The sequence below is a fragment of the Merops nubicus genome, unplaced genomic scaffold, assembly GCF_000691845.1.
Source record: "Merops nubicus isolate BGI_N331 unplaced genomic scaffold, ASM69184v1 scaffold8675, whole genome shotgun sequence".
Classification (NCBI taxonomy): domain Eukaryota; kingdom Metazoa; phylum Chordata; class Aves; order Coraciiformes; family Meropidae; genus Merops; species Merops nubicus.
In genome coordinates, this window is record NW_008608915.1 from 1 (window position 1) to 23,298 (window position 23,298).

At 37.7% G+C, this 23,298-nt stretch overlaps 2 protein-coding genes across 2 annotated transcripts in view; one reads left to right on the forward strand and one right to left on the reverse strand.

Moving 5' to 3' along the window:
- The first annotated feature begins 2,202 nt into the window (after positions 1–2,202).
- On the forward strand, positions 2,203–12,750 carry LOC103773059 (chromosome unknown open reading frame, human C8orf88). The gene is made up of 5 exons (XM_008940413.1): positions 2,203–2,281; positions 3,090–3,160; positions 5,750–5,834; positions 8,992–9,098; positions 12,712–12,750. Exons 1-5 carry the CDS (start codon positions 2,203–2,205, stop codon positions 12,748–12,750), a joined length of 381 nt encoding a protein of 126 aa, XP_008938661.1.
- A 2,749-nt stretch (positions 12,751–15,499) lies between these two features.
- NECAB1 (N-terminal EF-hand calcium binding protein 1) overlaps positions 15,500–23,298 on the reverse strand; it is a gene marked incomplete at its 5' end in the record, with an annotated part of 33,608 nt that continues 25,809 nt past the window's right edge. The window contains 4 exons of the mRNA XM_008940414.1: positions 15,500–15,528; positions 18,426–18,517; positions 19,563–19,640; positions 21,683–21,795. Coding sequence (XP_008938662.1) covers positions 15,500–15,528; positions 18,426–18,517; positions 19,563–19,640; positions 21,683–21,795 — 312 coding nt within the window. The remainder of the gene's footprint in view (positions 15,529–18,425; positions 18,518–19,562; positions 19,641–21,682; positions 21,796–23,298) is intronic.

Sequence of the window (23,298 nt, forward strand, 5' to 3'; positions counted from 1 at the left end):
AGGGGGCCGCTCGGGAGCGAGGCGGAGTTGTCGTTGTTGTCTGTGGGCCGTGGTAGGTGCTCGGGGGCTCTGGGCACGGAGCGAGGGTCGCTCGCTGGTTACTCCCCAGGGGTAACGATTCCCCTCGGCGGGACTTTTAACCGAAAGCGTGTGAATTCTCTTTCACCTGTTGAGGAAAGTCTTCCAAAGAGCCTTTCTGATGGGCCCTTGTAAGGTGTCAGCTGCAACAGATGTCCCAGGATTTAAGATTCTCAGAAGAGGCCATAGAGAAATTCCACTGAGGCTGTTTGCTCCTCAGAACGCTTCCTGTCTAGTGGAAGCAGGTCACCCCTTGGAGTAATTCCTGAGGAGCAACGTGGTCTTCGTCTTGGGGTGCAGGAGGTGCTCCTGCAGCAGTAATCTCTCATGGAAGCAGGTTATTTCTCAATTGTTAAAACTAATCTTTCCCCACATATCTTGCTGGTAGCCAAGTAGAACACTGTATTAATCGAGACGATTGGTCTGTGTAACTTCCTGAGATGTTTTTTAGCCTCTTCCTTCTGCTTAAAGGAGAAAATAGAGCTGTCACAGCAAAACCCTTGATTTCACCCTGTCTTGAACTCTGTCTTCTCTCTCATATGCTTTTTCATTTTGTTTGCTTTGGGAGTATGTGGTTTCTTGGGCATCTTCTTCCTGGAAATTTGGCAGGGGGAGAGAGGAGCAAGATGTGTTGTTGTCACAAGTCGTCTTGTTTTCTTCCTCAGGATCATGGTTTAAAAAGTACAGGGGTGCTACATTCTAGAAGCTAGCCAGCCTCTAGCAATTTCTTTTGTTTTTAAAAAGTGTGTATTTAATTTGCAATCAGGGTATGGAGGAGGACTTGCTTTTTGTGGTCTTCTGAGGTGAATGTGACTACTTCATTGTTTTATGGGGAAGTTTAATATCTAGTATAAATATGGTTTAAACAATCATTCCTAATCTGGATAAAATGAAATATGTCTTCCACCTCACTAATCTGAGTTCATTCACCTGCAGGAATTCTGATACTTACTTTTGACTATAGTGTTCAAATTTTTTTTTTTTTTTTTTTTTTTTATTTTTTTTTTTTTAAAATGAGAAGGTGGGAAAACCAAGGAATCAAAGCAAAGCTTTTTTGCTAGCTTTAACTCAACTGTTCTAATTTAGACAGTGACCATTTAACTGTCTAGACCCAAAGGGGTTCAAATTGTCTATGCTGGAAAACCGTTACTTGACTATAGTAGAAGTTCACTGTTCAAAAGATTATAGTGTAGTATAAAGATTTGGGTTTTTTTCTTGACTAGTTAAAAGTGCAAAGTGATACTGGATTGTGTTTTAACTAGCCTAACTTTTTTTCCTTTTCCATGCAGGAATTGGATAATAGTCTCTATAGTTTTAACTCCTGACGTCATGATAGTTTTGTTTGAACTTTTTTTTATTATAACAGTTATTCCCTTGTCTTGTAAAGTTGCTTAGAGAAACCAGAATTTCAGTACCAGTATTATTGTATTGATTGTTTTATCTGATGCTCTTCTTCAAGTTCTTTCAAAATATGAAATCGCACAGTTGACAAAGGAGATGGAGGTGGGAAGGAAAACAGTTAAGATAACGATACTATAAATCAAGATTTTATGACTGATGATTTGCTTCCAGCAGATCTCTCAGCCCAGCAGCACCCTAGCAGTTTTTGGTGCTTCTGTAGCAGCTAAACTGAGTGGGAAGATTTAAAACTGTATTAATTCAACTAAAGTAGATATTCAAAAACAATGATGCAAGTTTGTGTAGATAGATGTATAAAGGAACTTCTGTGCTACCAGCAGACTGTGAAGGGTGCACTGGTGTTAATTAAATTGTTAGAAAATACTTTCATTTCCATCATGTGTTCCCATCTCCTTTCTTCAAGTATATACAGGGAAAAAAAAAAATGTTTTTGAGAAGCCAGGGCAGTTCAATTGGAAGGAAGAATGAGAGAGATGTCTTATTCTGTCTTTCTGCAAATTTTATCCAGCATATTCTGTCATTTAAGAAAGTTTCTGTGTTAGGCCATGCTTCTTTTTCCTGGTCAGATACTGAAGTATAGTGGTATCCTCTTGTCATATGCAACTAACGAGTGGTAGAGGGACTCTTTTCTCACTTCATATCTGTATGTGAAACTGAATGCTCTGTGTTGGTTTTTGCTGCTTTTTTAAAGTGTGGTGCTTCAAAATGTTAAAGAAAACTAAAAGGTTTATTGGTAAATCGCTTCAGCCAGCACGACCTGTGCGTCATCTGTCTTCTACACAAGGTGAGTAGCGTGGCGAAGATACGGTTCACTTTGCCGAAACTTTAGCTGCTTTTAAGGAAATAAAAAGGGCATGTAAGGTGACTTTTTTTTTAATGACTGTTCAAACTACAGTGCTGCGTAAATGTCTTGCTGTGTGTTGATTTTACTACATCATCTATGTAATAAATCTGAATTTAAACTGTGTCAGGTTTATGCAGAACTCTTTTTGGTGGTCGTCTCCTAGCTTGGCATCTGAAATTCAGGCATCAGAAAGCTGCATTAGGCTTCTCTATTAAGTTTGGATTTCTTGAATTAGTTAATGTCTGATACTGAAATCATCAAATACACGTAATTTAACAAATAGTTTATTGTTTAGGTTTTGTTGCACATCCAGTATACTGCACTGGACCATTCTTACCTAGCCTTCATACAAGTTTAAAACGAATAAAAGCCTAAGGAAAAAATTATGCACTATTTATGTCAGGTGTGTATATTTTAAATCTCTGCATACCTTCTAGATGTTGTAGGATTGCAGCTGTTATTGGTGTTAAGTTAGAAATTGTTGGTAGCCAGAGAAACAGTGACAGCGGTGCTGATGTGGCCAGAAGCAAAGTGACATGATAAATTTTTACTTAGTTCAGAATTAGTGGAGGAAATGGGAAAACGGTCCAATGGCAATTTAGAGCTTTTAAGTTGTGAGTAGATGCCTTGCATGATGGCTTTGCAGTTGGATTTCAGTAATGTTCTAGTGGCAAATATCACAAAATAAAAATGTGGAGTCTACTTAAAATGTTTTCTTAATAGTTTCTCTTATCTTCATTGGCATCAGCCATTGCATTAAACTTGCAGACTGAATTACCCAGCAACACTGAAGTATGGTTGCCAAGTAAGGTTGACTGGGTGAGTATTCAGTAAATAGTAGACGACAAAGTTGATGGAGTGCTATAAATTGGGGGTCAGCTGATCCCTTATTTTACCAAATAAAAAATAAACTGTATTTGCAGCTAGAAGTGCCCTTGAATCCATATGTTATGAACCAGTGGTGTTAGAACTGTTAAAAAGAAACATGAGTTTCAGGAATACGTTTCCTTGGTATTTGCACACACTAGAGGCTGAAAAATGTATCTTATGAGTTATTTATTTAAGAGTCTTATTTGTGTGTTTCTTTATTGAATTTGACAGATATTTTAAACTTAAGATGCACATGTTCAATCTTTGTTTATTATGTGTAAAGGATAACACTAAATATATGTGTGGGTATATATATTTTAGTTTTATTAGCACATGCACAAATTCATTTGAGGCAGCAAACTTCACAAAACTAGATAGACAGTTCCAGTGCATTCCACATTTCTGTTTCATTGACTCCTCTGGACCAAGCAGTAAATGGGCCTTAGCATTCAAAAACCCATAATGACTCTAGTGCTTTATTGCCCAAAATACCTTGTTTCAGATACGGTACAATGTGTCCTTCAAACTTGAAATTGGTTGTAGGTGTTCACTGCAAAATGGAAGTTCCTTTTTCCTTCATCTTACAATATATAGTTCCTTTTAGAGAATATAAATGAGACAACATTAAACATGCCATAAGGTGAAAAACAATAACTGTTGACATAAGAAAAAACAACTTGTTATTACTTTTTATACCAGTCATACTCCTGTGTGATGATGATGATCTATTAAAGAGAGAATAAATAAAGTTGATGTAGGTTAGGCTACAGGAAATACGGGTTGCTTTTGGAAAGCGTGGTGAATGGTGAAGATTTTAAGAAGTAAAGCAAATTGATTTGCTACTAACTTACACAGATTTTTAAAAATAGAAGAGGCCTGAGAAACAAACAAACAAACAAAAAAAAAAAGCAACTCTGACAAACCAGTTTCGTAAAGCAGTGAAGGCACTGAAGAAGGATCTGGCAACAGAATTCTCTAGACTGCTTTACTCTGGGATATTTAGTAAGCATATTCTAAGCTGCTTAGACTTCTTTCAGGAAAAAAAAAGAATCATTATGGCATGTCAAGAGTGCTACTCGGTGTTGGATTCAACTCTGAGCATAGGGAATAGGAAATTACAGAATTAAAGCTACCATCTGAGGAACTTAGTCTGAAACTTCTACTCCTAAGCCTTGGAGGAAGTGGCAAAGAGCTACTCTTAGTGAAGAGCACAGCAGTTGTGCTTGTGTGTAAGATGTGAGCCCTGACTTGGCGTGTTTCCACCCAACTGGTGTTCAGAGTGGAAGCACCTGAATAGTCACTTTGCTCTAACTGGGTATTTGAAAGCAAAGAATAATTATATTCTTTCATGATACACAAAGAATTTTCAGATCTGTAGAGTGTTGAGTCCACTACCTCACATCTGTTGGAAGTTTTCCCAGAGGTTTTAAACAAATCAGGGAAAGGTAACTAAATTTCAACTGCAGAAAATGCAAGTGCGAGCAGGGTTGATAATAAACTATAAATACTTTGCCATTTCACAATTTTTAGTCTTAGAGCAGCATGAAAGCCAGAGGTGCAGTCACAGCAGAGTGTTAACTGCTGTCTCTGTCCAGAAAACAGGAACTCTTCTGTTTTGGACAAATGATTCCCAGAATTTTCAGGTTTTCCTGACTGTACCCACCCTGTGTCATAATTAGGTTAAAATTCCTCAGCCAAACCTAGTGGATCCTTTTAGGAGCCAAAATGGTTGCAGGAAAACTGGTTTCCTATTTTCCGAAAGACTCACTTCAAGGTTTTGGCAGCTGGAAGGAACACAGCATTATATTGTAGATGTTTGGTCTTGATGATTATGAAACTGTTTGCTAAGTGAGAGAGTCAAAGGCTCTCTTTTGGTCTTAAGGAAAGTCCTTACTGCTTTTATTATTCCTCTTCATCGCAGCTTCTGACTGAATTCTGGCTGAGATAAGAGAAAATGAGAAAATAATTGTGTTCCTTCTAAAAATTAGCAATAGCACTGTAAAATTCCATGTAAATTTCTGTGTAAAAGATTTCTGTCTCAATGTGCTTACCTGCACTGCTTTGTACATCATCTAACTGTTCCTTTGTTTTATGTAATCAAGAGTAACAAACTTTCTACAGGTTCCAGTTAAACTTCTCAGGCATTTTACGTCACCAGTATTCCTGTTGATTGTTTTCTGCAGTTATTTTGCAGGACCTTCATCTTTAGAGTTAAGAGATGCATCAACCGTTATAAATAGCTACAGTTCTCACTACTGTTTAATTTGTTTCATTTTCAAACTGTTCGTATGCTGTAAAGAAGATGGTGATTCAGTTGCAAGGAGTAGAAAAAAAACTAAAATCCAGTTTTTGCACAGAAAGTATTAATTGTTCAAAATCTTGGTGACTGGTGAAAGCAAAACTGATAACTAAAACTGTGTTACAACTGTTATTTTGATATTTTGTTATTTAGATTTAACATCCTTAAAAGAACAAGATTTATAACTTTGTTTTGTCAAATATATTAAAAAATGTTTAAATTTTTCCTCCTGATTTTAGTTACCCGAAATGACAGAAGTGAAGGTCTTAACTCAAACTGTGGTGCCATGTCAACCAAAACAGCATGAATCGGAAGCAAAAAAAGGTAAAATGCTGTGTGGAGATCTGTGTCAGAATTATATTTTATGGATAGAAGACAATTGGGCTGCATGTTACTTTTTCTGATTGAGCAGTGCTTTGAAAGTTTGACTTCCTTCTGTACCACAATTTGGGAGCAATATAAAACCTTTCTGTTTTTCACACTAGAGAAAGTGTAAAACTTGGCCATGACTGAGGAGGGAAACCTCCTCTGACAGACTTGCTTGCATATGAGGATGTACGTGTCTTTTTTTTTTCCTTCTAAAAAACCCGAAAACAAACTAAGAAAAAAACAAAACCTGAGCATAAAAAAAAAAAAAAAAGCTGTCGTGTGTGGAAGTAGTTTTGAGTTCCATCCTTTCACCCGTTGCTGGGCTCAGTCCTGGTGTACAGACTATTGCATGCAAGCAATTTAAGAGTTCAGTAGTTTGTTCTCCTTTTCCTACTCTTACTACACCACTTCTGAAATACTAATTTTGTGATGGGTAGGAATCACTTAATTTCTTTTATGATTAGTTCTCGACAGTTTGTTCTTCTGTCAACACTGTCCTTAAGGTTTGCTTCTTAGGCTTTTTCTTTATGTATTGCCTGTCACTCAGTACTCATAATGTTATAACCTTGTTTTTGTCATGTTTTGGCAGTTTAAACAAGCCAAACTTTTACTCTTTTTCATCTCAAATTCCAGACAGCCCTCCTCTGCACTGGTTCCTGCTTAATTCTTCATTCCTAAGCATGCCACAAGAACTGCGACAGGGATCTACATTAGGGCACCAGTTCAATCAGACCGTTGTTGTTGTTAATGTCTTCCTGTAGTCAGACATTGCAGATCTCCATTTGTAATCTCCAGTCCTTCAGTAATCTCCGGAGACTTAGTTTATTCTGTTGCTTTTAGTACTCAAGCATTGAAAGAATTCTGTTAAGTTTTATTGAGCCTTTCCTATTTTTCCTCAGTCTGAAGTTAACATCACTCAGGTTCTTGAGCAGTAATTCTACACTGTCCTGTGTTGCTAACTTGAAAGTAAGTCTTCCATGTATCCCCTTTCAGGCTCAGGTTAGTTTCTTCTATTCTTTATCTTGGTAAATGGAACAATGTTCTGTTCTTTAGACCTAGTATGGTGTCAGGCTTGTCAGGTTCTTGTCACTGGCTGATTCTTTCTTATTGATTATGCTCGTGGTGTGTCGAGACTATTTTAAGTCTTAAACAACTTCTGATCAGACCCTGGTCTCTTGTATAAGCCATCACTTTGGATCTTTTTAGTGGTTAATTGCTCTCTGTGGTGCCTTCCCAAGACCACTCTGATCTTTGTCCAAAAGGTTTTGTTTGCTGGTGGTTGTAATCCTTTCCTCCAAAGTAATAGAACTGTAGAGTTCATGTCGTTCAGCTGCTGCCAACAAATAAGTATCTTCTTTTTTCACTCCCTCTCTTCCATCACACTGGGAAGTTTCCACTGCAACTCCACTTTTCTTTCCAGCTGTACCTTGCGTTCTAGGTAATATAATTTCCATTTGATATCTGCTCAGTGGTATTATACCTTCAATAATCTATATCTGTAGTTCTTAGGGCTTTTTACTGCTATCTCAGTCACTTCCTTGCTTTCTGTTAGAATCATACAATAGTTTGGGTTCAAAGGGACCTTTAAAGACTACCTAGTCCAATTCCCCTGCAGTGAGCAAGGACATCTTCAACTAGATCAGATTGCTTGGAGCCCCATCCATCCTGACCTTGAATGTTTCCATTCCCAGTCTGTATGGAGGTTGCCCCAATCCAGGTGCAGGACCTTGTACTTGGCGCTGTTGAATCTCACTTGTTGAGGTTCACTTGGGCCCACTTCTAAAGCTTGTCCAGGTTCCTTCTGGATGGCATCCTGTCCTTCAAACATGTCAGCTGCACCACTCAGCATGGTGTTGTCTGCAAACGTGCTGCAGATGCACTCAACCCCACTCTCTATGTCATTGATGAAGATGTTATCCTGAGGGACACCACTTGCCACCGATCTCCATCTGGAGACAGAGCTGTTAGTCACATCCCGAGGGCAGTGGTCATCCAACCAGTTTCTCACTGAACTGTTCACTCATCAGGTCTGTATCTCTCCAATTTAGAGAGGAGGATGTTGTGCAGGACTGTGTCAAAGGCAAAACGGAAGTTGTCGTCATCACATGTTTTTAAGCCGGGGGAAAACAAGATGTAAGTTTTCAAGTATGCTCATGTTCTTGAAACGATTCAAAGTCGCCCTCGTGCCTTCACACAGTTTGAGCAGTCACTACAGTCATTTGTGTTCAAAGGCAGGAAGGAAATCCCATTGATAATTGACTTTGTGGCTTCTCTTGTCTGGAGCTTACAGGCTGAGAAGCAAAAGCTGTAGTCAATCAAGTGATTGCGTAGCGGGCGTATGGGAGGCCCGTTAGTCCTAAAGGAATAAACTTCATTGTCACCAAGGACCAGAGATAAAGTTTGTGCTTTCTTTACCTGACTCCTTTCCTTTTGTTTCTTCTCTTAAGAATATCAGCTTGTAATATGGATGTGGGTAGACCTATCTGAGGTTATACTAGAGTGGAGAAAGTGGTACAAACACAAAAGATAATATACATGTTCTAAACAAAACCCTTGACCTGTGCTGAATCAGTGTAAAACCATCAAAACTATTTTATTGGTGCTAATCCAGTTGACAGTTCAGATGCAGCAGATCTCATAATTACTTTTAGCTGTTGAAAGACATCAGCTGAATAGCTTCCGGGAAAGAGACACTCAGGTTTTGTTACTTGTTCCATAGAAACATGTGCCACTTCAGTGTGAGTTATAAGCATATTTTATTCCAGAGCTGCAAGACCAGTTTGTGGTGTTTCTCTTAATTAGAACAGGATATAGGGAGGGAGTCTGTAATGTGAGCTTGGATTCACTATTTTTTGTTCTTCTGTGTTAAAACAACAAAACCTTATTAGCTTGGAATGGTCCTTCATATTTAATGAGTCAACTTGGTAAAATGAAATGCTTTTTAATTTACTACAAATGTAAGGTCAGACTTAAGTTACTGCTGGTTTAATATTGATTTTTATATTTCACATGCAGCATGTTTACTGTTTATAGAACCAAATTAGTTTTCTGAATTCCCAAGCTTAATGCCTTAAGCAGTGTTACTGAACTTAATGATTTTGTATATTCACAGAAAGGATCAAATACAGCAGAGATTTCCTTCTGAAACTTTCAAGTGTTTCTCTCTCTCAGAAGAAGCCAGAGTTTCTTCCTGATCATCCAGTTGTACTTGAAAAGCCAGTAAGTACCTTTTTTTTTTTTATTTTATTTTTTTTTTGTACTAAGTGAAGTTATAAGAACGGTCTTGGAGGTTTTGACAAATCATTTGATAGCAAACATTTTTCATCAGACTAGACGGCCAGATTCATAACACCTTCAAAAGACAGACTGTGCAGTTCAGCTCTGTTACTTTTGCATGTAAGTTCCCCAGTCAGTATTTGTTACCTCACCCTGGCGAGTACCATAACTAAGTTTCTTTGTTTCCAAGAAAAAGAGCAGGTGTGTTTCCAAATTTAAAATTGGTATGAAATCATATTAAAGCTTTCTACTATGAAACCACAGTACATAAATTTCGTATTCTATGTGAATTCCATCTCTGTTTTTTTTTAAAAGAGAGCAATCTTGATAAATTTCTGGTTTGGTGAAAGTCTGATTCGTGTTTAAGTTGTCCATGCATCAGTGTCCATTATAAAGCTACTGGTGAGCTTAATGCCGTTTGTGTTACCATTATCTCTGGTCTGTGTTGTTGAGGAGAAGTGAATAGAAATGAATGATGAATCTGAAGGATGTTGAGGAGTGCCACCTTAGCCTTTGAGATAAAGTAATCCTCAAGTACTTCATATGCTCAGGAGAGAATCTAATGTTTTGCGTTGTTCCTGTATATAAACGTTGTAATACCAAATCAGGCTACATACTGGGCTGCTTTTGAGGCCACTGAGGTGTAGTTCTAGAAACAGAATTCCTATCCTGTAGAATTATGTCCAGATGTTTGCCACAGTTTGAAGCAGTTAAACTTGTACAGTTTCTATTCTTTGGAAAAACAAAAGTTAAACGAATAGACAACAGAGATCGTTTTGGGGCTGGAGAATCTGTATCTGTAGGATGGTATCCTAAGTGTATCCAGTTATATATAGTCTTGTCTATAGAGAAAAGAGGATCTCGGTTTGTGAGGCCTCATCTTTTAAGACATTCCTCTGCTTTGTGTTAGCCATATGTATGCAAGTCCCCACCTGCACATATATTTTATCATAGAGATAAAAAAGCAGTGAGTTTCCTGGTTCTGTTGAGCTGCAAAAAGGGGATGGATAATTCACAAACACTAGTCAGAATAGCAAACACTAGTTAGAATAACAAAGTGTATCACTAAGCTATCATTATTGGTGTCTTAAGCACAAAGTATGGATGGTTGAGTAGGAAGCTAAAGGAAGAAAATCCTGTTCTGATTCAAAGAAAGCAAAAGCTATTGAATTTGCTGTGTGATCTTGGAGACAGTGTTGAAAATGTCGTTGCAAGTACATTGCTGGTCGTGCTAGGCAAGCTTGCCAGTTGTACTTCAGAAGTTAGTTCCACATGCTAAGTATAAAACTTGGTGATAGTCTGCATTATTTTTTCTGGATTGACTAGAATAAGTGTTTTGCTGTTAACATAGGATAAAACTACCCACTGTTGCATTCTAGTGTTGAATTTTAGTGAAGACATTGCAGTTTTAATAAATTCGGAGTTTGGAGGTGCATTAACATGAATTGAATTTAAGACCGTCTGTACCCAAAGAATTTAAGATTATTTGTTTATGTGGATATACCAGCCTGCTTTTCACTTGGCAATTTCCTGATTGGCATGGGAAAGGAAAACATTACCAGTATTTCCAAGAACATTGTAAGGTCTTGTTTAAAGTGTCTGAACCTTGTTAAAAATCCCATTGGCATATACCAAAATAAAAATTCTCTTTGCGGAATGCATGAATTTTTATTTCCAGGGGAGGATTTATCTCAAATTAGAAGGGTCTGAAGCTAATATACCATGAAAGGATTGAGCCTGTTACATTTTTTTTTTTTTTTAACACTTCTTACAATATGTAGGTTGGAGGACAAGCATTTAATAATTATTGACTGTAATCTGAGAAGGCACCTGGAATCAAAGAAAAAGCAAAGACAAATTCAGACGTATTTTATCCAGAAAAGGCAGTGATTTCAGGCTCCTTCTGGTGCAGTGTAGTCAGGCTGTCATGTCAAGTTGCCTGCTTTGTGACACCTTGCTTATTGAGACTGGGTGTCAGAGTTTGAGCATTCGACAGTACAGTAGAGAATAGCTTGATTAATAGTGGAAAGCCCATAGGACAACTACAAACATCCTCAGGTTTGGTGCAAACAGTGTTTTCCAGGTTCTATTTCTTTCTCCTCTGTTTAGCAATGAGAAGTACAACCTACAGCTTTGGTTTGGGTTTGCTTGTTGGTTGTTTATTTTACTTGCTTGTTCATTTGTTTCTTTTCTAAACATATTTTGGGTACCTTTTAATGAATTTTCCCAGAACAGTCTAGTTTGGAGGGGGCCTTTTGAGTTCACATAGTCCAACCCCTCGGCTCAAGGAGAGTCAGCTGGAGCGGGTTGCCCAGGATCGTGTCCAGTTTGGTTTTGACTGTGTCCCCAGGCAGAGTCCACACAAGCTCTGTGGAGGGAATGCACAACCTGTTGCAGTGCTCAGATGCCCTCACAGTGAATAAAACCAATTGGTTTGGGGAGGCTGTGAAAGCGGTGTCTCTTTCATCAGACCTTATTGGGTGTTAGTTAAAAGAAATCAAAAGTCTTCCTTGTACCTTTGTGGTTTCTGGAAGGATGGGAGAGATACAGACTATAGTAAGGACATACTGTAGCAGAGCTGACATGATAGTGAGAAATTATCTGAATGCTGCTGTTCCCGAGATCTCTAAGGTAGGTGCTGAAGTGGATTTCTGTGCAGTTTTGCTTGTGGCATCCTGATAACCAGTCATCTCAAGACAGGACTCTCTTGGCAGAGCAGTACCAGAAATGATGGTAGAATGGTTGTATCCCGGTGACACTACTATTTAGGACTTGTTTTCAGTGGAGCCTACAAAACTCCTTAATTTACTTACACTGAACAGTGATGGGTGTTCAATTAGTTGTCCTCCTTCCTCGGCACTTTCCTTCATGCAGCAGATTCTGTGGCTACATAGAAAAATTCCAGATTTGATTCTGTCACCCGTTTTTCTGCACAGAAACCAGAGGGATTGATGAAATGAGTATGTAAGTTAGATGAATGAAATGTAAGAGGGACACTGGAGGCCTCCAAATAAATGTGTAAAGACAAACAGATGATGCTACAACGTGTCAGTGAGCTTGTAGCTAGCAACAGGTGCTTGTCAACAATTTGCTGCCGAGTTGAGGATTCAGGTGGTTTTTGCCTATCTTAAGACTCCTCTAGTTCTGAGTTTTTTGAAGTTACTGCTGAAGTATATACCTGTCTAGGAGTGAAAGCCATATCTTCAGATGGAGAAAGCTTCCTGGAGTGTCTGGTACAAGGGATATGTTAGAGTTAGTGGGCTGTGGGTTGCATTTGTCCCAAAAGACACGGAGTTTTTTCCTAAGATGTATGGGTTGGCCTGATCCCCACATAGCTCAGCATTTCAACTGAACTGATCTTACTGTGTTGACCAAGTCTTCAAGGAAGATTTCAGATTAAGTCTTTATGATTAATGAAAGCAGAACTCTTTGCATTAATCAAAAAAACCTCAAAATTGTTAAATGCACATGGAATAGAAAAAGATTATAAACAGACCCATGAAAACTTTGTTTAAATTGTAACTTGAAGTAATTTGAGGGCTTGTTTGTCTTACAGGAAAAGAGCAACCCTTTTGTTGATATGTGTGAGAAGTGACAGGTCGTTTGGAAAATGAGAAATCCATCAATGAAGGAGCTACGTGTGATGTAAAACTTCCAAGATTTTTGGAGGTACTTGGTGCCTACTGATGAAAGCAGGACTCTGTGAAACTATGGAAATGCCTGTTCCTTTCTGTTATTGCCTGAATGCTTTAAAAGTCAAACTTTTCCTTCTAATGCCTGAGATGGTAATACATTTGCAGTGAAAATAAATAACTTTGCTTTTTGCTGCAACAGAATTTTGTCCTTGCATTGTTTGTGTTATGTAACCTTATAGTTTGTCTCACCATAAATTCTAAGCCAGTGCTTGACTGGGGCTCTTTGCTTGCTCCCATCTCACCACCTTAGCAATAATAATGGAACAGCAAATACTGGCTGTGTCCAATCTCAGATGTCTCAGGCTATGTACTCCTAGCTTCCTACCCCCTCCAACCCCCCCCCCCCCCCAAAAAAAAAAACCTTCACTTGCTTTCATAATTTGAAATTTGAATACCTTCACAAAAGAGATTCCTTAATATTTTGTGGATACGTACCTCCTTTCAAGGTACGAAGTCTCTTGTAACTAATAGTTCCACTGAAATGAGAAATGTCTCCTGGAGCAGAACAAGAGAACAAGCAGAACCTATGCACTGTGTTCCATGAAGTTCTTTGTCATTAATTGTCCCATGGTTTTGACTTTGAAAAGTAGAATTAATGGGCAAAGTTGAGGGTTGTGACAAATTTTAATCACATCATATATGGGGAAATGGGTATACAAATTCTATATAGTTAGTTAATTCTGTAACTTCTTATCTTAAATTAGTATTTAATAGTGAAGTGGAAAGCAGTAGTGGAAAGCGTCCTTCAGTTGACAAGCATCAGGAATGGTTATTTTGTATTAATGTAATTACCTTCAAAACCTATGTTCAGACCTACAAGATCACTATTTGGGCACTGAAGGCAATTTTTTTAAACTGTCACAAATGATAGTGGAAGCTAAATAAGAACGTGTCGAGTGGTGATCACAACAGTGAAAACAACTTTCAAATTACATTTGGTAGACACTAGATTTCTTTCCCTGAACTATGCAAATAAACTTGTTTGAATTCAGTTTCTTTTATGTTTAGCAGCTGCTGGTCAATTAAATTGAGTATATTCTATATGAATGTTGTTTACAAGTAATGTTAAAAAAAACTGAAATTGTTTGTTGGTTGTTTTTTTTATTAGTGGGAATTTTCTTAGGATGAATCCTGTGGATCTTTTTCCCCAGTATGTGCTGACGGCAATTTCTGTGTGGGACTCTTGAAACTCATAAGTGAAACTTCTCAAATCTGTTCTTGTGTATGATTCATCAAAGTGTTTACCAGTAAACATAACAACGGAGAATAACTGTTAGAAGGATATACAATCTTCCAGAACTTTTCCCCTCCTCCATCACCTAATCGGCATAAAGTTTTGAAGCAGGTTATTTTAAGAATAATTTTAATATGCTTTTTCCAGTGAAAAGGAAAAAATGTCATAAACCTCAGTCTAGTGTGTCAATTCTCACTGAAAGATTGACCCTGCAGAAGTGTCACATGTCACTGTATGTCCTCTGTTGGTAGATCAGCAGCGACAAAAGAAAATATGCTGTACACTGGACTGACATCTTGGCATAGGAAAAAAGCCAGCCAGATCTTCAGGAGTATGAGTAGTGTTACTTTCCTAAAGACAAAAATCCTTTTAAACTTTCACTGATATGTCATTTCTGAGTGTAATGCGGCTATTTGGATGCCTTTTTAAGAATGAACAGGTCTGTAGCTGGGTCATGTCAAGCTCTGGACTGGAGTATGAGAAGCATTCACTTGTGCTGTGTTACTGTAAGAAGATGTTAAGGTGAAACTTGTCACTAGTGTGAGTACGTTAGAGCTGTGTGTCTGTGGGTGACTGTCACTTCCTGACCCCACGTTGGTGTAGAGGACTCAGGCTCCAATAACTTTATTGGCAAAGAGTTTGGTTCCCTTGCTGAAAGGCAGCACCTGGTGTTCCCTGGGCATGGAGGAGATCCAGAGCAGCTGCATGAGGCCGGCACAAAGGACACGCGACTGACAGGTAGCTTGTACCCTTCTTAGCTGGGAGCTGGAGACCAGCTGGGGTACACTGGAGCATCTCGCAGGTAATAGGTGCCTTTTTAGGTAACTAATTTGCCTCAGAACTCCACTGATACAAGAGGAGCTAAGATGCCTTGGTCACATAAAGGTATCTAAATATGACACCTGTTGTAATCTTGTGCTCAATCCTTGTGAAGTTCTGTAGTAACACAAAGTTGTCCCTATGTTTAGTCTCTTAATTAATGACTTCGGCTTCAGTGAAGCTGTAAGACAGTATGAAAAAGTATGTGTTCCTACCTGTTTCTTCTGTAACAGGAGAAAACAGCAGCAATGAAGTAACAATTGTTTATTAAATAGGACTAAAACTTAACACAAATATTTAGTCATACCAACCAAGATGCACTTTTCTATGACAGTTTGGACTGAATATACACCGTAAACAATTTAGCACAGTTGCCTTATTTCAGCTTTTAGAATGCGTCATTTCACTGAAGTAGTCACAAGAAAGAAGGTAGTAAATGTGCAGTTTTCCATATCTTAAAATGGAGAAGATGACATTCATAATAACAAAGAGCATCATGTCATAGATTCATACCCCAGCACAGCTGTACAACTGCCACGTGAATGCTCTTGTAACGAGAAACAATGCAACATCAACATTACTTGGAATCATGGCTGCTAGTTGTTGTTGAGGATCCACCACGATGCTGAAAGAGAGAATGTATTGATTTCTTAACATAAACAGTATTTCTTTCTATACTTCTTATAAAAATCCTAAATATAAAATAGCTATAATGTATATAAAGAAACATTCATTTATATATGCAGCTAATGGTACTTTATTTGAAGGATGAAAAGACACTTTTAAGGACAAAACCTCTCCCAGCAGGGGAAGAACACTTAAAATACTGGGAGAGTGTAACTGGTGGGGGGATAGCTTCAGCACAAGAATTTATATCTGCTTTTGATAACATTCAAAGAAACATTAACATGTCACAGGTGTGGTTGCATAGAATTAAGCACAGAGATCCCAGAGAGGAAGCCACATAAATCCTCATCTTCTGCTGCCTGTGTCAATATTTAAGCTGAGCACTGTGTCCCCTGGGTGGCTCTGCTGCCTTTAATGACTTTCTTTCCTGGTGACACTATTAAAATGTGGTGTTCTTTTTACACAGCTCTAGGAATTCAGAGTGTTCTGCCCCAAAACTAAAAGAATTGATGGACTTGTAAAATGTCATTCCTGTAAAAGAAAAGCTGTAATTACTGTATTATAGACAGGGCTGGAGTGAAAAACATTTGTACTTCCCACAGTCCCCACCCTTTGGCCTTCTCAGATTGAACCTTATACAGAGAGGAACCACAAGAGTTATGGAGAGAGGCAGGGAGGGAGGGAGGGAATTGTGACCAAGATGCCAAGTGCCCTTAGCAGAGGAGTGTTCTAGGCTCAGCAGGTTTTGCACTACCTAGTCTGGGGATTAAAGTCATTAACACAACTTGTTTCTATGAACGTATCCATAAATCCTTTAATTTATGTGATTTTTATGAAAATTTTATATTTGAAGAAAAATGTTGAGAAGATTCTTAAGAAGCTTACTTCAGTTTGGGATATGAAGACATAGTCTCTGACACATCACTGGATTAATGAATTTTGGCAAAAATAAACACCAATTTAACAGTTTATTTCATGGATTATAGCATCATAAGCATTCAGTGGTTTTCCCTACCTATTATTTTATTTACCAAAAGGTTCTCTAGTGTCCTCAAGTCCAGATCTTACATAAAAATTAGGCTTTCACTGAAGATGATTTGCCTGAAGCAACTTGGTCGGTTAACAGGTCTGCAAGTGGTTAGGACAGGTTGTGTTTCCTGTTAACTGATGGTGAATGGATTTGCTTTAGGGTGACAGTGGATCTAAGAGTCTTGAGAACCCTTGTCTTCCTGAATCGTTCTTGGCAACATACGTGTATCTTTGCTAATTTTAATTATTCAGCAGGGTGAAGATTCTTGGGTTGTAATTTTTGATCCAATCAGAGTCAGATGACAATTTAGAATAGTTTCAGTTCTTAGTTACCCAGATGTGTAAAACAGTGTGGATGTGTCTGAACTAGGGTAGATTGGGTTTTACAATAGAGCCTATCTATGTGCTAGTAGCAGATTTATTTTTTTCTTCTGATTTTACAGTGATATCACTTTATGGTGTCTAAAATTCTTCCATAAAATATACTAGTGGGACTGCAGTCATCATTTTTTACTTAAAGAATGTTTTCTGTCAAATACAAACATAATTTATCTAAGTGAAACATGGGAAATACCTTTCATGAAATGAAAGTTCAAATCTCTGGACAGATTTCTAAATTACAGATAATCTATAAAATTGTAAAGCCAGCTGTGAATACATCACTGCCCATTGCCTGCCCCAGCAAGGAGCACACAGTGAGAAATGAAATGCTGTTCCTATGGCAACTGTCTGCCAGGATAGAGTGCTGCAGACTGAAAGCCTTCTTAGCTGGCAGAGTTGATGCCTTAAGCATTTGAATCCTATTTAAGACACTTCTGTGCTTAGACATTTGAAAATTGTGTTTCTTTTATGTTAATTGTACTTTAGCTGTGAGTAAATCACCCCAGGAACACTCCTGGGCCATACACACTCTAGCTCTTGGACAAACAGAAATTTGGGAAAAGGATGCATTGTTTCCTACAGCCAAGTTTGTCTTAAATCCAGTGATTTCCCAGTAAGATAAAGATTTGAAGAAGTGGTTCATCTTGGTTCATTAAGTGGAATCTCCTGATACTGGAGGAATCCTGGCATACAGTTGTGTGTCCAGATCAGGCTTGTGAAGTCTGAAAACATCCTGGCTGGTTTCTTTAAAAAAGAAACTCCAGGTAAAGGACTGTGTAATTTTCCACCTATGTGGGATTTTATTATTTTAAATTCAGTCTGTAGTCAGATACAGGGGAAACTGGGAAATCATTTTAATGGATTTTTGTTCCCTGAGACAAAAAATGTGCTGTCCTCCCTCAGTAAATAGGGGACTGACACTTGCTTTGCTTGCTTTCTGCACTGTTTCTTTTAACTGTGATTTCTAGGAGAAAGAAGATGTGCATGCTCATTGGTTTATATTAGAGATAATAATCTGGAAGGTTTAACTACACTTTGCTTTTTCAGAGTAGCTTGTGAGTTTAGTTTTAACATAGCAAGAAGTATATGCAATAAATTGGTTAGTAAATACCCAATTATTAGTAATTAAGGCTCCATTCAGTCAATGTAAGTATGATTAAAGTCTTCATCAGCAGTTTTTTTGCCTGAAAATCTTAAAATGGGGAATATTTTACTATTCACAAATACTATTGTTTAGCTATTTTCTTAAATAGTATTTGCTAGCTTTACTTTGCAATATATCAAAGCAGTGTGGGTCTTATTCTTGCTGATGCGTTTTACATTTCTGTGCTTAAAATAACATATGGAGGCCCTTTCTCCCCCATACTTCATCAAGGATGACCTGACTAAGGGTGATATTACGCAGTGGTCCTGCATAGGGAACACACAAACATAGCAGAACTCTTCACACAGAATCAACAAAATGGTGTGAAAATTTATATTTACCAGGGACTAGCATTGTTGTGATGAGCTCTGGAGTTTCCAAGAAATCCACATTACTTCTTTGGAATGTCTTGCTGTAATTCATTTGAAGATGGCTAAGTAATTGTAGAAAATAAGAATAGATCAAGATTTTTAAAGTTTGTGTGGTTTGTGGTTTTGTTGGTTTTTTTTTTTTTTTTTTTCATGAACAGTAGAAATTTTACAGTTAATGCTGTAACAGAGATCTTGTGCTTTAAAACTTGGGCAGTGGTGAGAGTGGGAGAGGAGCCCAGACCAGCTGTGGAGTGCTTGCATGCTACCTTAAACCCGGGTTGTCTTCTGCACTGTTAACTGTTACTCTGATGCTCATCCCTTGGTTGTGAGCCAGTATGGTGTTGACATGTGTTATGGTATCCTGGAGTCTTTTTGAAAGTGAACTTCTAACTGGACTTTGAAAGGAAAGTAACCAAGCTTCAACAGCCTTCTCCATCTTCCTTTAGAATGGTTTCTGTCTACAGATTTAGGATCATAGGGTTTGTTTGTTTGTTTTCTTAATAGTAAATGTTGTTAAAATCTTCTTGTCTCCATTCAGTTTCTGAGGCATCTCCCTGCCACAGGCTAGAATTCAGCTAGCTGGACTAGAATTATAACTTCTGTTTTGGGCCCTAAAGTGACACTCTTAGAATCAGTTGGATGGGTTTTGTGATGTGGGTTTGGGAAGTTTTGGGGAAGTTCCCCAAGACTTTTTGCACACTTAAGTGTTCTGCTGGAACCTCCTGAGTTGGACACCTCCTGTCTCACTCCTTGGCTCCTTTTGTTTCTTTCATTATCATTAAACTGGTAATGTTGCTGCTTCCCTAGTCTTTTGTCTCTGATGAACTAACAAGCAGCTGATTCCATACCTTTAACTATTCGCTTTCAGACTTTGTGTTCTATTTGAATTAGCTTTGTCTTTCTGACATTTTTATTCATAAGTTTCAGCATATTTTAGTCCTTAACAATTATTGTTCTGAAGGATTAATTGTGATATATTTAGCGAGAGATCGATTAGCACCATTTAAAGCAATTTGTATTCAAGTCTTTGTACACAATTGCTTTCCTAACATTCAAAACTTTCTGTATTACAAACAAAAACCCCCAAACCAAAGCCCCGACACTCACCTATTCCATGCGTTGCTGTTCTCCCAGAACTCATAAACATTGAAGCGGGAATCACTTGGAAGCTTTTGTATAGAAACACTAAAAATCATAGCATAGAACTAACTTAATAAAACACAAAAAAGTTACTGGACATGCATGTTTTATTCCAAACTGCCTATGAGTAGGACCCCATGTAGTAATCTTTGAAAAAACAAGCAAAAAAAAAACCCCAAACCAACAAATTTAACAAATAAGTGATGCGAATTACCTGACATTGTTTTTTTAAAAAACCCTCTTGGAGTATCTTCATGGCTTTTTACTAATATTTTATATTACTGCAATTACAGTAGACTCTTATTGATGAAACTCTTTTTTCATGTTGTTCCAAAAGTGACATTTATTTAAAGAAATGCTAATCAGTAATACAGAAAATGAATCAAACAACTGTGATTCAGGGAAAATCCTCTAACACAGTGTATTGCACATAGAGAACAGTTCAAATAAGTTTATGGAGTAAGCTGTGCTGTTTCATTGAAGAATTACACTGTGATAAGTCATTCTTTTGTATGAGAGATGCATCAAAGTGTGGTAGACTGTATATATAATGGAATATAAGGCCAGACAGGCTGAAGTCTGCTTCAGGTACACTTTACTATTTACTTTTTCTTATGCTATCCAGCTAACAGTTTGTCGTGGGTGAAAAATGACCCACAGAATATCTGCTGATTCTCCTCACAGAATCACCCCCCCTTTATTATTCTGAGCATAAAGGGCTTTACAGCATGTAGGGTACTCTGGTACTCAAATCGGTGTTTAGATGTATAGCACAAAAAGTGTATTTATATATATTTCTCTGCCCAGGTGTGATCACTAATCTTAACTACTGATGTGTTTGAAAACTGATCTCAGATTATGTTTCATACTGTAATAAGAAATGAGTTATATGGTTTATTGATTTTTCTCCTGAGATATGTGAAACTACATTGTAAAACAGGGAAAATATCAAGACCTGTTGGAAAAAAAAGTCAGTCATAAGCAGCTACAGTAAAAAGCCAGCCGATAGGTGGCATTAACAGCCTGACCAAACACCTCTGGACTTGGGCAAGAGAGTGACTTTTTGCCATCATTTAAGTTGCATTCTGCAGTCACATAAGCTCTCTCCCCTGACAAGTTTGCAGTCACTACAGTGTTTTTTTGCTGGATGTTCTGTTTTGGAAGGGGGCTGGGAGGCTCCTTGTTGTTTTTTTCCAGCTCGTGGCCCACAAGAGAATTTTACTTTCCTCATCAGTCTGCCTTTACAAGTGAACCACTACAAAAAGGTCATGCTGTTCTTCTAGCTTAGTTCACTGTTTCTGGTCTGTGTGAACTTTACTGATAGGATAATCCTAAGTGCGATGATCTCATGGCAACAAGGCTCACCAGTTAAGGATGTCACAGACAGCCTTTGAATATCTAGGAAGATCTTGTATTGTGTACACATCATAAAAACTACTTATTTCATAATGATCTGTAATGTGTACAGAAGTAGCTTCCTCCAGTATGTTAAATTAAGAAATTCAGTACACTGGCGAATCACTAGATTTTATTCTTAACCCAGTTTTAATGTTTTATTTAATTCTGAAAGCAGCAAAGCAGAAATCCACTCTTTCATTGAAATTTTGCTTTTTAATCTTCCCCATTCTTTATTATGAATGAAAAAATTAAAATGACAGGCTAAAGGGAAGATTCTGAAAGGTTCCAAGCAGAGAACTGGCAAACAAGTTGACAAGTTGCTCACTTGCCTGGTGAGCACAAATGAAGGATGGCAAAGGAGTTTTTCAATAGTGTCAGCCTAGGAGCTTCCAGAAGCTGGGAATTGATAACCCGCAGAGCTGAGAAGCCTTAAAAGATTTTTTTAGTATCTTTGTGATAGCCTGTACTATAATTTCGTGATACTATTTAAAATCTGCACGTAAACTTTGACATACCTTTCTGGTTTTAGTTGTCTTTGAAAAGCTCTGTCTTAGACATATACATAACCAGCCAGGAAAGAAGATAGTACAGATTCTCTCTTCATAAATAATCCAGCTCCACTTAAAAGTTATTGAAGAAATTAGGTTACATTCCTTACTTCAGCCCAAGGACAATAACATCTTACTTACTGCAAGCATCCACCCTGAGTAGAAGCAGATTCCACATACTGCTTCAGAGCAAGCCGGAATTCCTCGATTTCTTCTTCTATCACAGACATTTGGCGTTGAACAATCATTATGTGCTGACACAAAAACATGACAATGTTACTGCCACATCTCCTCTGAACTGCTTGTACGTTAAACTCAGAAAAGTCTACCATAAAACAATACAACCGACAATCATCAAAGAATAAACACAAAAGTTCCTTGAAAGTTTGCAGTCCCTGTTTTCAGTGCTGTGGAGTGGTAGATATGCTGGAGTGTGGCTTTTATGTCTAAGCTGAGGCACAGAATGGAAACACCCAAAATGAGTGTCCACCTTAGAGAAAGCGAGACTTGTCCAAGCCCTGGATGAGGGAGTCTTTTTGGAAGAGTGCAAAGCAAATGTTGATCTTTGAAATGTTCAATAATATAGTTGGCATATTTCCTTAGATAAATCTGTGCAGGAGATTTGAGATAAGAGCATATTCCCACAGACTGAACTGGATGCAGCGTTACTTCCATTGAGGTGTTTTACTTTCAGCATTACTTTCATGGTGTTTTACCTCTTGAGAGCTCTAGCTCGCACCTAAATGAGATGCCAAAGGTAGCCCATGTTAAATGATTACTAGAGATTCTTTTCTCAACACCTTTTGGGCAAAAAATGAACAGTCTTAATAAGCAGGACTATGGAAACACTAATCAGTACAGAAGACCTATTTATCCCGAAATATTACCATTATAATTTAGCTATTTTAAGTAGTTTATATATTGATTCATCTATCTGAGGTTTGTTAAATTTATTAATGCAACATTTAAAGAAACACCATGTGCTTCTTAATACATCTTAATATCTTGTACAGGTTTTTTACTTGTTTCTGCCTTGATTATTGATACTGTCATCTCGTGGATTATCCCTCTGTCATAAGCAGCCTGTCTAGTGATATTGTATAATCTTATTAAAAAAAAAAGAAAAAAGTCTAATGCAACTCCTGTGATGAAATAACGAATTTGGTGGATCATCTGTTGTGGTTATTCTTTCATGTGTGTTTGATTTGCATTTTGTTAGGTTCAAAGAATATAGGAATATTCCAGAATATAGGAATGCTAGTCTATTTGAAAAATGGAGCTCAATCTTGGGACATAAACTCAGCAATAAGTTTATTTCTGGTCATTATTTTAGTTTTCTGAGTTGTAATATTGATTATTGCTAGAGCACTAGATGCTCTCCCATCCTTCCTGCTAAGGTTTCCTGGGACGGAGGCTATACAACTGTGATTTAAAGCATGCATGCAGCACTAGGTGATTTGGAGCAGAAGTGCTACTCCCCTGTAAACACTGCTGCCCAATTTGGTAAATGTTATTAATGACATCTTTTCCTCCTTACGTGAGGTGAAGTTTTGGTTCTCTATATCCTTTGAAAACAATGCAAAAATATGCTCATGTATTTCAAGTTTTGTTATGTTGCCTCTTGCACAATGTATTCTTCTAACTGAAATGTTTTTTTTTATCAGTAGAAAAAGTGAGTGTGGTGATTTTTTAAATTTTTTTTTTAACAAAAGAGATCAGGTGAGACTGTTGTCTCAATACCTGGTGTTCAAAATCAA